General features: G+C 46.9%; 1 protein-coding gene across 2 annotated transcripts; it reads left to right on the forward strand.

Annotated features, from left to right (window-relative positions):
• Positions 1–1221: 1221 nt before the first annotated feature.
• Positions 1222–11416, forward strand: COPS7A (COP9 signalosome subunit 7A). Of its 2 annotated transcripts, none has more exons than XM_081894764.1 (8): positions 1222–1349; positions 2583–2793; positions 4884–4959; positions 6211–6299; positions 6394–6596; positions 8608–8713; positions 10096–10247; positions 10794–11416. In XM_081894764.1, exons 2-8 carry the CDS (start codon positions 2632–2634, stop codon positions 10831–10833), a joined length of 828 nt encoding a protein of 275 aa, XP_081750890.1. In that variant the 5' UTR covers positions 1222–1349; positions 2583–2631; the 3' UTR covers positions 10834–11416. The 2 variants fall into 2 exon arrangements, with proteins under 2 accessions (XP_081750890.1, XP_081750891.1); XM_081894765.1 differs by lacking the exon at positions 1222–1349 and adding an exon at positions 1403–1558.
• The last annotated feature ends 1592 nt before the right edge of the window (positions 11417–13008 follow it).

The raw sequence follows: 13008 nt of genomic DNA on the forward strand, positions 1-13008 counted from the left end.
TTGTTGTTTACCGTCTTATTTCCTCCCAAACATTGCATACAAAAACACACATATGTGCAGACACCCACACACCCACACCTGCACACAAAATGATAATAATGGAAGTAAATATTTTTCCCCTTTTATCTTCCAAAATCTTTTCTTCAACTTTGACTTCCTGTCAAGTCCCTTTGCATATATTTTATCTTACATTTGAATGTACACGAAACAATAAACCTTTCTATATAATTTTTCCAATACACTCTGAAAACATAATAAATCCTTAATTGTTGTCCACCTCCTTTTAGTTCCTTTATCACTCGAATGCTAGTACGGAGTCAAAACTATTATTGTATTTTTGAACATATCTTCTATAACCATCCCATTTTTCCGCAAATTTTTGGTCGCCCGCTGTTTCTTGGGACTACAGTTCCCATCATCCCTGAGCCCTGGTTTTTGCTAGCTAGAGATGATGGGACTTTGAGTCCCAAAACAGCTGGAGACCCAAGTTTGGGAAACTCTGATAGAGCGAGTGGGAAAGAGATTAGGTTTTGTGAGGAAAACGGGGAGTACTTTGCACATGCTCAGAGGTACTCTGCCTCGTTTATTTATTTTTAATAAAAAGTTTCCTGTCGCTGAAAGGAAATCCTGTACTCTTGATCAGGGCGAAGCCGACCTGTACACAGAGCCAGCCTTAAAACTGCCAAAACGTGGAGCAAAAGGGCAGGCATGTTTTCTCACTGCGCTTTTTGATCTGTATTTTATTTTTATTTTCTAGGAGGGAGGCTTATTTGGCCGGGATTTTGGTGTGTGGCTGGCGATTGGCCACCGAGTTATATTATTTCACATGCCCACAATGTAAAGTGCTTAGAAAGTTGAGGTAATCTACCATCTTAACTTTCGTATATTTTTACAATATACGGGGTTGTGAATGTCTTTCGCGGTTTCAACCGTTTTAGCTTTTCGCAAACCGCTTTTGAGGTATTTTTTTGTTTGTTTGTTTGCGTTTGAACCACCAAGCGATTTATTACATTTTATGAAGAAAATATGATCTTGGGTGGACTGGACTTTCCCTCAGGCAAACGGCCCTTATTCAAGCGTGAGGAAAAAAACACACGGGCGATTTCCCGCCCAAACGAAAGCAAACATAGACTCACGGCCGAAGCCCCTTCATAGAGGCGACCTCGCCGCTCGGAAAGCGACTCCGCCGTGGAGAGAAAAGAGAGGCGTGGCCAAGCAAAGAGCTGGCCAATGAGGCGGCGGCGCGAGGAGGCGTGGCCTGGAGGGCAGCTGTGACGCCACCAACCCGGAAGTGGTCTGTCTCTTGGCAGAGAGGGTCTCCCCAGCAGCGGGGAAGGGAAAGTCCTCAGGTAGGGAGCGGCCTGGCAAGCGGTTGTCTCCTCTGCCTGGGGTGGAGGAGGAGACGAGAGAGAGGGAGGTGGGTCTGGGGCCCCCACTGCTAGGGCCGGCCCACCCAGGAAGCAAGAGGAGAGGGGATCTCAGGCAGCAAGATCCACAGGGGCAGCAGATCCGGATCTTGACCTTTGTTTATTCAGGGCTGGCCCACACACGAGGCAAGGTGAGGCGAGCGCCTCAGGCGACAGGATCCACAGGGGCAGCAGACCCCCGTGTCATTCTTTTCCCCACCCCCACCTTGTCCTTAATGTAATAATAATAATAATAATTAATGTAGTCTTCCCTCACCCCTTTTTCCTTATTGGGGAAATGGAGCACCATTTTGGGGGTCCACTTCAAGCACCAAAATGTATTGGACTGGCCCTGGACCGCTCACCTGAAAACATAGCTGTCAACGTTTCCCATTTTTTTTAAGGGAAAGTCCCTTATTCCGAATAGTAAGAAAAGGGGAAAGTTGACAGCTATGCCTGAAAAGCAGGGGGTGGACCTCCCTTTCTGCCACTTGTTCCATCCCTCAGATTCTTTGTGCTGATCCTGCTGGTGCCCTCCTGCATCCCTCCCCCATTCCCCACTCTCCTTCCCCCATTACCACCTCCCTTTCCTTTCCCTGGACCAGGCCCTGCATACCCAAACGGATCTGCCCCTGTGCTCTTTATCACCTTACACACAGCCCTGAGTTGGCAGGGTGTAGCCGCCTTTGTAAACTGCAGCATAGTCTACTCAGATGTAAGCCCGAGTGAATTCAGCGGGCCTTGCTCCCAAGTAAGTGGGACATGGGTGGGATCAGGCTAGGAATGCAGCCTTCTTTGGCTACCTGGATTGTTAAGCAGTTAACCAAAAAATTCTACCTCCCATCGGGTTGAATTGTTTATAAGCCTGTTTTAATCTTACTATGTTTGTATTGTATATTGTGAAATGTTAATGTTATTCTTTCATGTTCTCTTGAGTTGCCCAGAGAATGCTCCAAAAATTTTTTGTTCATAACCCAAAAAAATGGGTTGTAATCCAAAAAAAGTTTGCAAACTGGGACATGCACTTCTGGGTTTGACGTGTTTGTAATCCAAAATGTATGCAAACCAGACTGTTTGCAAACCAAGGTACCACTGTACATGTTTAACGTGGATTTTTTGTTCCGGGGAACGAATGGGAGGGAAAGCTTCAGCTGTCAAACTTGCTCCTTCCTTTAGCTTGTGGAGGCTGCGGTCTGGCCCTGAAGCAGGCTGACTTGGTGACATCATGGCAGCCGAGGTGAAGGTGACGGGGCAGAACCAGGAGCAGTTCCTGCTGCTGGCGAAATCGGCCCGTGGAGCTGCCCTGGCCAGCCTCATTCATCAAGTGCTCGAAGCCCCTGGCATTTACGTCTTTGGGGAACTGCTGGACATGCCCAACGTTCGCGAGGTGAGCTCTGAGATGTGGGAAATGAAGGCCTAGGGAACCTTATAGTGTGTGTGGTTTAGTGGTCGTAATCTGGGGAACCGGGTTTGCGTCTCCGCTCCTCCACATGCAGCTGCTGGGTGACCTTGGGCCAGTCACACTTCTCTGAAGTCTCTCAGCCCCACTCACCTCACAGAGTGTTTGTTGTGGGGGAGGAAGGGAAAGGAGAGACTCCTTCGGGTAGTGATAAAGCAGGATATCAAATCCAAACTCCTCTTCTTCTAAGCAGGTAGATGAAGGAATCCACTCCCTTCCCCCCAAATTGATGTAAACCCTCATGCCTCTATTTAGGATAGGTAAGGTAGCCTCTCTCAGCTCTGACATAGCACCATGAATACACACACACACACACACACACACACACACCTCATACATTTCCCCTACAAAGCAGGGTTTCAGTGTTTCACACCACCTGACAACTTTATTTCTGCGCTAGGTTTAAATGAGCAGCTTTAGCAGGTTTCTCGCTGACTATCTGCTACAAACTGGCGTGTAGTAATGAATGGGGATTAGGGGCCTTTCGCCATAATGATGGAGGGAAACATGCTATGTGTAGGCGCATTCCATACGGCATTTGTGGAACCCTGGGGTTCCTGAAAGCCACCTGGGATTCTGGAATGAGGTCATCAGTAATGGCACACAAGCTTCCCTGTAGGGCTGCTGATTTCCCCTCACGATGGGTGGCGTTAAGGGAGAGCTAGTGTGTCTTCCCTGGCATGCTATTAATTTGCAAGAATTATGGTGAGGACTAGCTAGTGCTCTACATGGTGCATCCTCTGCAGTGCTTAGAAGGTCCATAACTGATATTTAGGGGTCATTTGCCAGAGAAGTCAATATGGAAACCATTGCCAGTATACCATTTTCCTAAGCTGTCATACAGTGTTCTTTTAAGTACTTTTCAATGACAGCAGCACAGAATCCTAATACAGAGTAAGAAAAGCTTGCTGTAGTGGCAGGGAGGAAAAATAGGTATTCTGCTCTTCACCCTCTCAACCTCCTTGAAAATCTGGCTAGATTATAAATTTATCCCATTTTCCTGTGTAGTAGGCTAGGCTGAGTGACAGTCATCCAGTAAGCTTTCTGGCTGAGCAGGGATTGCATTTCCTCAGCTACAAAAAGTTGCAATTTGAGCACCTCTAAAATACAGCCAGCCAAGATGAGGAACACGGGTGGCACTGTGGGTTAAACCACAGAGCCTAGGACTTGCCAATCAGAAGGTTGGCGGTCCGAATCCCTGCAATGGGGTGAGCTCCTGTTGCTCTGTCCCTGCTCCTGCCAACCTAGCACTTCGAAAGCACGTCAAAGTGCAAGTAGATAAATAGGTACCACTACGGCGGGAAGGTAAACGGCATTTCCGTGCGCTGCTCTGGTTCGCCAGAAGTGGCTTAGTCATGCTGGCCACATGAACCAGAAGCTGTACGCCGGCTCCCTCGGCCAATAAAGCGAGGTGAGTGCCGCAACCCCAGAGTCGGCCACGACTGGACCTAATGGTCAGGGGTCCCTTTACCTTTAAGATGAGGAAAGTTGTGAGGAGTGTGCAACAAACACACGCTGACATGGTTCTCATTGAGGTGGTAGACCTTTGAATGGATTATTCTGGGCCGCAGTGGAGACATATGTCAGTAAATGACAGAAAACTGGCATTTCTAAGAGAAGACCACGCTAAAACTCCTCTGCCTAGCATCTAGTTCTCTGCATACAGGGACTGTAAAATTATTATATGGAGGGACGCTACATCTTGTGAGCCCCCAGCTTTGTCTAGAGCAGTACAGCCTATACAAAGGTTTACCATATTCCTGAGAACTTGGCCTAAGTTGCTCTCCAGCTGGTGTGGAAGTTCGTGAAACAGGCCCGCAATAATCACTGCTCACAACCTTTGTGGGCAAGAATCCTGTGTAATAAAAGAGCAAGGGCAAAATTCAGTTTCATTAGCAATTAAACCTGTGCTCCCTTTGAGACAGATTGGAAAGGATGTTGTAAGCAAATAGAATGTTTGTCATTTCTCATATGTTTCTACTGGTGTCTCTCTCCCCCCCTCCCCCCCTTCCCTTCAGCTAGCTGACAGTGAGTTCGCCGCTGTATTCCGCCTGCTCACAGTCTTTGCGTACGGGACATACTCAGATTACTTAGGTATGTTTTCTCTTGTTCTTGGGAAACAGGTATTGTCAAATTTGTTGTGAGGTAAGGTGTAGAAAACCAAGAACTGAGCCAATGCAATTAAGGGATCTGGAGAAATAAAATAAAAACCTTTACCGTAAATCAGATTGTACCAGCTCAGGACCAATCCTGCCTAGGATCAAGAATTGCAGAAGGATGTGGGTGACATTTCTATAGATCAGAAAGGAGATGAGGATACAAAATGGGGCCATTGGATATTGAAGTATTGTGGAGGTTGTCCAATAGCTTGTGATCTCGCTAATCTGCTCTGTCGTCTCTATTTTTGTATCCTCCCCTTCTTTGTTGCAACTTCTTTTCTACTGCTTCTGGCCAAGTACGTTGGGCTTGTGCTGCATATAAGAAGAATGGCTCTCAGTTCTTGGGCAGGCTCTGGAGTGGTAGCGATAACAGCAAATATTGTTTGAATGGGGTGGTTAGATGCGGGTGACACTGTGGTCTAAACGCCTGAGCCTCTTGGGCTTGCCGGTCAGAAGGTCAGCGGTTTGAATCCCTGTGATGAAGTGAGCTCCTGTTGCTCTGTCGCATCTCCTGCCATCCTAGCAGTTTGAAAGCACACCAGTGCAAGTAGATAAATAGGTACCGCTGTGGTGGGAAGGTAAACGCCATTTCTGTGCACTCTGGCTTCCATCAGGGTGTTCCGTTGTGCCAGAAGCAGTTTAGTCATGCTGGCCATATGATCCAGAAAGCTGCCTGTGGACGAACGCCAGCTCCCTTGGCCTGAAAGTAAGATGAGTGCTGCACCCCATAGTCCCATTTGACTGGACTTCAACGTCCAAGGGTCCTTTACCTTTACTGGTAGCAATAACATTAAACATTATTTGAATGGGGTGGGTAGATGTTCTGAAACGCAGAAGCTGCATTTATTTAGACTTGCTGGCCTGCTCTGGATTTGTTGCTTTCAGGGTCTATATCCCAAAAAGTGTGTGTGTGTGTGTGTGTGTGTGTGTGTGTAGGATTACTGGATGGTTGGGGGGGAAATCACTATGTATGTATGTGTTCTGCTTATGTAAATGTTTGAGAACCCACCTTAGCAGTTTGAGAGCAGGGCCTCTGAGACTGACCCAAAAATAATAGAATAGAAATTTGGAAAAAAGATGGAGCATGGAAAGAGACGGTGGAACCTAATCCAAAGCTGGCAACGAAGATTTGAGGGAATTGAACCTGCTGTGATAATAGCTATTCTTTCTTGTCTCCCGAGAGCAGCCGAAGCCGGGAATCTGCCTCCCTTAACAGAGGCTCAGAAGAACAAATTGCGCCATCTGTCTGTTGTCACGTTGGCTTCCAAGCTCAAGGTAATCTATGTGCCTCTTGTTCTCTTGCCTGTCCTCCTCATTCTTTGGGGGGATAGCGCCTCACGCCAGCTTGTATCCCCACCACCGCCCACAGTGCATTCCGTACGCAGTGCTGCTGGAGCAGCTCCAGCTGAAGAATGTGCGCCAGCTGGAGGACTTGGTGATTGAGGCCGTGTACGCAGATGTACTGCGGGGGAGCCTGGACCAACGCAACCAGCGATTAGAGGTCGATTACAGCATTGGGAGGGACATCCGCAGGGAGGAACTCAGCGCCATCACTCGCACCCTTCAGGAATGGTAAGGAAGGCTCTGTGAACTTGCATGGGCCAAACACAGACCAGTGGGGCATGCTGTAGCTGAGTTCTTCTGACAGAAGGAACTAGACATAATCCTTATTGCAGGGTGGAATCTAACAATAGCAACTCTTTCTTCCAGAGCCAGTGTGGTGTAGTGGTTAAGAGCGGTGGACTTGCAATCTGGGGAACCGGGTTCGCGTCTCCACTCCTCCACATGCAGCTGCTGGGTGACCTTGGGCCAGTCACACTTCTCTAAAGTCTCTCAGCCCCACTCACCTCACAGAGTGTTTGTTGTGGGGGAGGAAGGGAAAGGAGAATGTTAGCTGCTTTGAGACTCCTTAAGGGGAGTGAAAGGCGGGATATCAAATCCAAACTCCTCCTCCTCTTCTTCTTCTTCTTCTTCTTCTTCTTCTTCTTCTTCCTCCTCCTCCTTGGCGCCACACTGTTGGGTGCTCCACAGTGTCCACCATGTGTTTCTTTTGCTAACCGTTTTGTGTTATGATGTGAGAATGGCTAAGTGGCTTCATACACCAAACTTTTTAATTCCTGAACATCTCCCTTTGTTAGTTCCCCACAAAAAGCTACAACAATGCATTTAAAGCAGTATGTTCTCTTTACCTCAAGGACCAGAAACAGGTATGACCCAAAAACAAAAAAACCCAGAAAGCTGGGATGATTCCCAGGTTGCAAAACAAAAAACGAAAGCTTGTTGGCACTGCTTGTTAGCAGGTGGAAGAAGGGCCAGCCCTCAGATACCAGGGACCCAGGCTTACATTTTGCTGATGCTGTATTCCAGCAGACCTTAGATTGGGGCAGGGATGGGGCTCCCCTTAACTACAACCCATGTACTTAATGCCATGCTGAAGAATTAGAAGAACACCCCAGATAGCCACTTATCAAAACTGTGTTATGATATGGGTCATCATGTACCTTGCACCCTACTTTGGCTCCTCCACAAGCTGATATTAAAACTTTTGAGATTGGGCTTTAACCAAAACACCTATTGATAATTATTTTAAAATCTTTTTTCCCCCAGCTGGTACCGAAAATATGAGTGTAATAGAACCTCTTCCTTGGCTGCTATTGTTTTCATCAACCTGAGATGAGCTTTCGTGGCATTTTGCTTTCCCTTCTGCAGCATACGAGCTGCCACAATCAATGGTGGATAAGAACCACTGGGTCACATTTGCACCGTGAATTTGTATTCGTGGAGCTTCTGAGTTGGAAGGCCTTCCACTTTACATGCTATATTCTTTACTTGAGCAAATTTCTTTGTGCTGTTGTAGCCCTCTTACAGTTTAATTTCATTTCAGGAAAGTTTCAGATGTTTATGTGACCCATAGGGCCTCCTTCTGTACCTTGGCAGCCTCTAGAACCTGAGCAAAAACTATTTCAGACTTGGCAGTGAGCCGCTGCAGGGATGTTTCAGTATCGGACAAGCCCATTGGCATATTTGAATTCTAAGTTTATTGCTTACGTTTCCGTTTTAATTGTGGGATTTGTATCTTGTGAACCTTTTGTTCTCTGGAAGGTTGCACAGTAAAAGCTTACACTATAGCAGTAAGGGCTAACAACTTTGTATGTGTGCTTGTGGTTTATTTTAAATTAAAAGCTGAGGTGCTTCAGAAGCTGAATTTTGGTGGTTGTACCCTGAGCTTTTTCAGTGGGATTGTGGCATAAATAACCCTGGCCCTAGCCGTTGCAAAACCTAATCGTGGCATTTTTATTTTTTTACAATGTTTATTTTTTGGCCATTAAAAATGTTACTTGACGAAACCTTTAAAAAGCAAATGGTGGCATTTTTATGTGTGTATTGCAGCCCTGTATGATAAATCCCATGTTCTTCTGCCATCTTTCCCACTTCTTTGCTTCCTATAGTTCTACAGAATTGTATTTTGATGTCTGTGTTCCTCCTTCTCTAAGCCTTTGTGCTTCTCTTATCAGGTGTTCACCTGCTGGCTGCTTTGTAGGCCTCTGTCCTGCCTTGTTCACCTTTTGCCTGCCTCTTACAGGTGCCAGGGCTGTGAGGTCGTCCTTTCGAGCATCGAAGAACAAGTGAGCCGGGCTAATCAGCACAAAGAGCAGCAGCTGGGTCTCAAGCAGCAGATTGAGAGCGAGGTGAGTGAGCAGGACTGTGGTATCTAACATGGTGGTGAAGCATAGGGTTTTATGCTGCATTTATAGTCCTGGAACACTGAGCGACTACGGTACACTCTCCCCCAAATGAATGAAACTCAGAGATGCAATTCTCTCTTCTTCTTCTTTGGCAATCACTTGTAGCCGAGTAAGATTGTCTTCCATAAACATGGTTTTAAAAGTGAGTCCATAAGTGACTGTGGAGGCCAATTCTGGATCCACACATCCTTCCACAGTGGGGACATGGGTTTCCAGGCGGGAGTTAATCATGGTGAGGGTTTTGCCAAGCTTGCCTTCCTCTTAGTGTGTTTCTCCCTTTTGTCCTGAGTTTGAGCGTCTTCAAAACCCATGGCACCTTTGGTAAAGGCTGTTCTCCAATTGGAGCGCTCACAGGCCAGTGTTTTCTAGTTGTTGGTGTTTATACCACATTTTAAAAGACTTGCCTTGAGGGAGTCTTTCAACCTCTTTTGTTGACCACCAGCATTACACTTTCCATTTTTAAGTTGGGAATAGAGTCGTTGCTTTGGAAGACGATAATCATTCACCCCACAACATGACTACAGTGGTACCTCAGGTTACATAGGCTTCAGGTTACGTATACTTCCGGTTACAGACTCCGCTAAGCCAGAAATAGTAACTCGGGTTAAGAACTTTGCTTTAGGATGAGAACAGAAATCGCTCAGCGGCAGCAGCGGGAGGCCTCATTAGCTAAAGTGGTGCTTCAGGTTAAGAACAGACCTCCAGAATGAATTAAGTACGTAACCAGAGGTACCACTGTAGTCCCATGAAGTTGATGTTGAAGAATCATCGTTTCAACCCTGGTGATCTTTGCTTCTTCCAGTACACTGGCATTAGTTCACCTGCTATAAAGTGTATGTAGAGCAGGGATGGGGGACTTTCTTGGCTTGGCAGGCCATATCCTTATCATTCCCACTCCTGCGGGCCAACTTTGACAACCTAATCATCAGTATCTGACATCATTATGACATCAGATGACGCACAAATATGCAGCCTCAGTTTAAGTGGAATGTCCCTGCAGCAAACTGTGCAGGACACCAGAGAACTCTATAGAAACATTTGCAGAGACAGATCCCTCCTAAATCAGAAATCGGATACCTTGGGTGGGGTGTTGAGAGAAGATAACATCCCTCAGTTAAGTCTGGTGAGGCATTGCCTAGCTACCTTCTCCTTGAGCTGCCAGGAGAGAACTTTCCTGTATTCTTGGTGCATACATAGGGGTTTTTTTGCCTCCAGGGTAATGAACTATGCTATTGTTTGTTTGCTTTAAATTGGGCACTTTAATCTTGTTCTCCTTGTTTCTCTCCCCCCCCCCCCGCACTCCCTCTGTCCTCTTGCCCCAGCAGGTAGCAAATCTGAAGAAGACAATTAAAGTGACGACAGCAGCCGCCGCTGCAGCGACATCCCAGGATCCTGAGCAGCATCTCTCTGAACTCCGGGAGCCGGCTCCGGGTACCAACCAGCGCCAGGCCAGCAAAAAGGCTTCCAAAGGCAAAGGGTGAGGTGGAATCCTGTTCAAGGCTGGCCATCTTCTCTCTGCACATGGGCTAGAAAAGCAGAGAGACACCCCTTGTGTTTTGCCTACAGTTCAACTCCCTTACCTTGGGGCTCGGTGATTATTAACCACGTAAAAGGTAAAGGGATCCTGACCATTAGGTCCAGTCGTGACCGACTCTGGGGTTGCGGCGCTCATCTCGCTTTATTGGCCGAGGGAGCCGGCGTATAGGTCATGTGGCCAGCATGACTAAGCCGCTTCTGGCGAACCAAAACAGCGCACGGAAACACCGTTTACCTTCCCGCCAGAGCGGTACCTATTTATCTACTTGCACTTTGACGTGCTTTCAAACCGCTAGGTTGGCAGGAGCTGGGACCGAACAACGGGAGCTCGCCCCATCGCGGGGATTCGAACTGCCGACCTTCTGATCAGCAAGTCCTAGGCTCTATGGTTTAACCCACAGTGCCACCCGCGTCCCATTAACCACGTAGTGTCTATAGGCGAAAATTCCTGCTGGCGCTCATTCTAACACCTTTTCCTTCTCTGCAGGCTCAGAGGCAGTGCAAAGATCTGGTCCAAGTCGAACTAGCAGGACCTTTGGCTGGGGAGCACGGCAGATGTCCCACGTGTGATGCTTTCTTCTCCAACCTGGATGTCTTTCTGTGCAATCCCTTCCCCCTTTCTCAGTCTCTCTTTCTCTCTCCCCCCCCCCCCTTTGCATGTAGTTTGTTCTTTCCGTTTTGCTCCTCCCCTGACACTTTCATCCATTCTCGCCTTCCGCTGCTCTCTCATAATCCTTCCCACTTATTTTCTGCCTGCGAAGACTTCTTCTTTTGCTTCCCCTCTTCTCTGTCTCTCCCCGTCCCCATCCTCGTGTGGGGTGCATTTTAAAGAGCCATAAAGTGACCTCTGTTTTCAGTTATCTTTGCACCCAACAGAATAGGGTGGAAGCCTGGGTGGAAATGAATCTGGCAGCTGTTAGCCACTTTAGTTTTGCGAGCAGATCCTGGGACATTTGCTCCGGGACGCAGCTCGACATCTCAATCATTTGCTTTCCTGGGGTCAGGGGTGGGGAGGGGGCGTGTGTGAGTGTGTCGGATGGATTGTTTTGGAAAAAAATAGTATAAATATATAAAGCGATTTAAAGAAATAAATCTATGGACATATCTACAGGAGCTGTCTTTACTTTGGTTTCATTTCATTACCACACCGGAGACCCTTCTCTTTTTGGGGAAACAGGATGGGAGGTGATGTGTGTGGAGCTAAGAATTCCCTTTGGCATGGGATAGAATTATTTCATGCCCTGCTTGAAATGAGAGAGAGAGAAGCCTTGCCCCTTGCACTTTTATTGCATTGGTGACCAACTAGTTGGATTATTATTATTATTTATTGGACTTATATACTGCCCTATACCCAGGGGTCTCAGGGCAGTTCACAGAATAAAATCAAGATATAAAACCACAAAATACGTAATAAAAATGAAAACAACAGCCCAGCAGCCCCACCACAAAAAAACACAAAGGGCATAGGATGTCAAATTTATCAACCAAAGGCCTGGTTTAAAAGGAACATTTTTGCCTGCCTGTGTCAGAAGTAGCATAGGCAGCAAAAATCTGCAGCATTCCTGGAGAGACCACACTGCACCTTCTAATATCTGAAAAAATGAACAAGTTATCCCTTATCCCTGGTACAGGTAAAGGTAAAAAGTAAACGGCCCCTGGATGATTAAGTCATAGGCGACTATGGGGTTGCTGTGCTCATCTCACTTTCAGGCCAAGGGAGTCGGTGTTTGTCCACAGACAGCTTTCTGGGTCATGAGGCCAGCATGACGAAACCACTTCTGGCGCAACGGAACACCATGACGGAAACCAGAGCACAGCACATGGAAACGCCGTTTACCTTCCTGCCGCAGTGGTACCTATTTATCTACTTGCACTGGTGTGCTTTCAAACTGCTAGGTTGGCAGGAGCTGGGACAGAGTGACAGGAGCTCACTCCATTGCGGGGATTCGAACTGCCGACCTTCCAATTGGCAAGCCCAAGAGGCTCAGGGGTTTAGACCACAGGCCCCCCGCCCCTGGTATACTTTTTTTTTTACCTGCAGCAAGCAACCCTTGAACATCTGTATTGCAGTTGTGAAGCAGGGGAAATTTAGGGCTTTTCAATCAGTCAATCTCCTTGTTACAATCAGTGACCAGAAAGAAACTTTGGTGCAGATGTATAAAATAACATCTGACAAAACGAAATAGAAACCCACAGCAATAAAATTACTAATAGCTGGATCATATTATAAAATGCCAGGCATGAAAAGCAAAATTATATGTTTGTGAAAATTAATCCCTGCATACTGCAGCACAATATTTAGCCACCCTGGAAGAGATGGGTGTGTTCTGATCTGAAAGGAGTGGAAAAAAGCATTAAATCTATCCAATCATCCTGGGAATTTCTGCAAAAAGGGTTCAATAAAAATCTTACGTGTACTGCAATAAAAAGAGCAAGACCTAAGAACAGGAGTTATTGAAGCTATCCAGTTTTTGTAGTTTTTCTACAATCCTCATTATAATACACCCCCCCTTTCAAGAGGACTATGGATCTGTGCATAACTCTCCAGCCCCTCCCCTCAGGATGGTGGGCAAAGTGGAGACCGGAGGAGGCAAAAAGGGACACATGAAATAGGTGCTAATGGCGACCTAAACACACATAATCCCTGAGCACCTGCCAAAAGTCTGTGCCAACTCCCTGCCTTTGAAAAGCAAAGCCAGCAT

Source organism: Podarcis melisellensis, assembly GCF_964234715.1.
Source record: "Podarcis melisellensis genome assembly, chromosome: 17".
In the NCBI taxonomy this organism is placed as follows: domain Eukaryota; kingdom Metazoa; phylum Chordata; class Lepidosauria; order Squamata; family Lacertidae; genus Podarcis; species Podarcis melisellensis.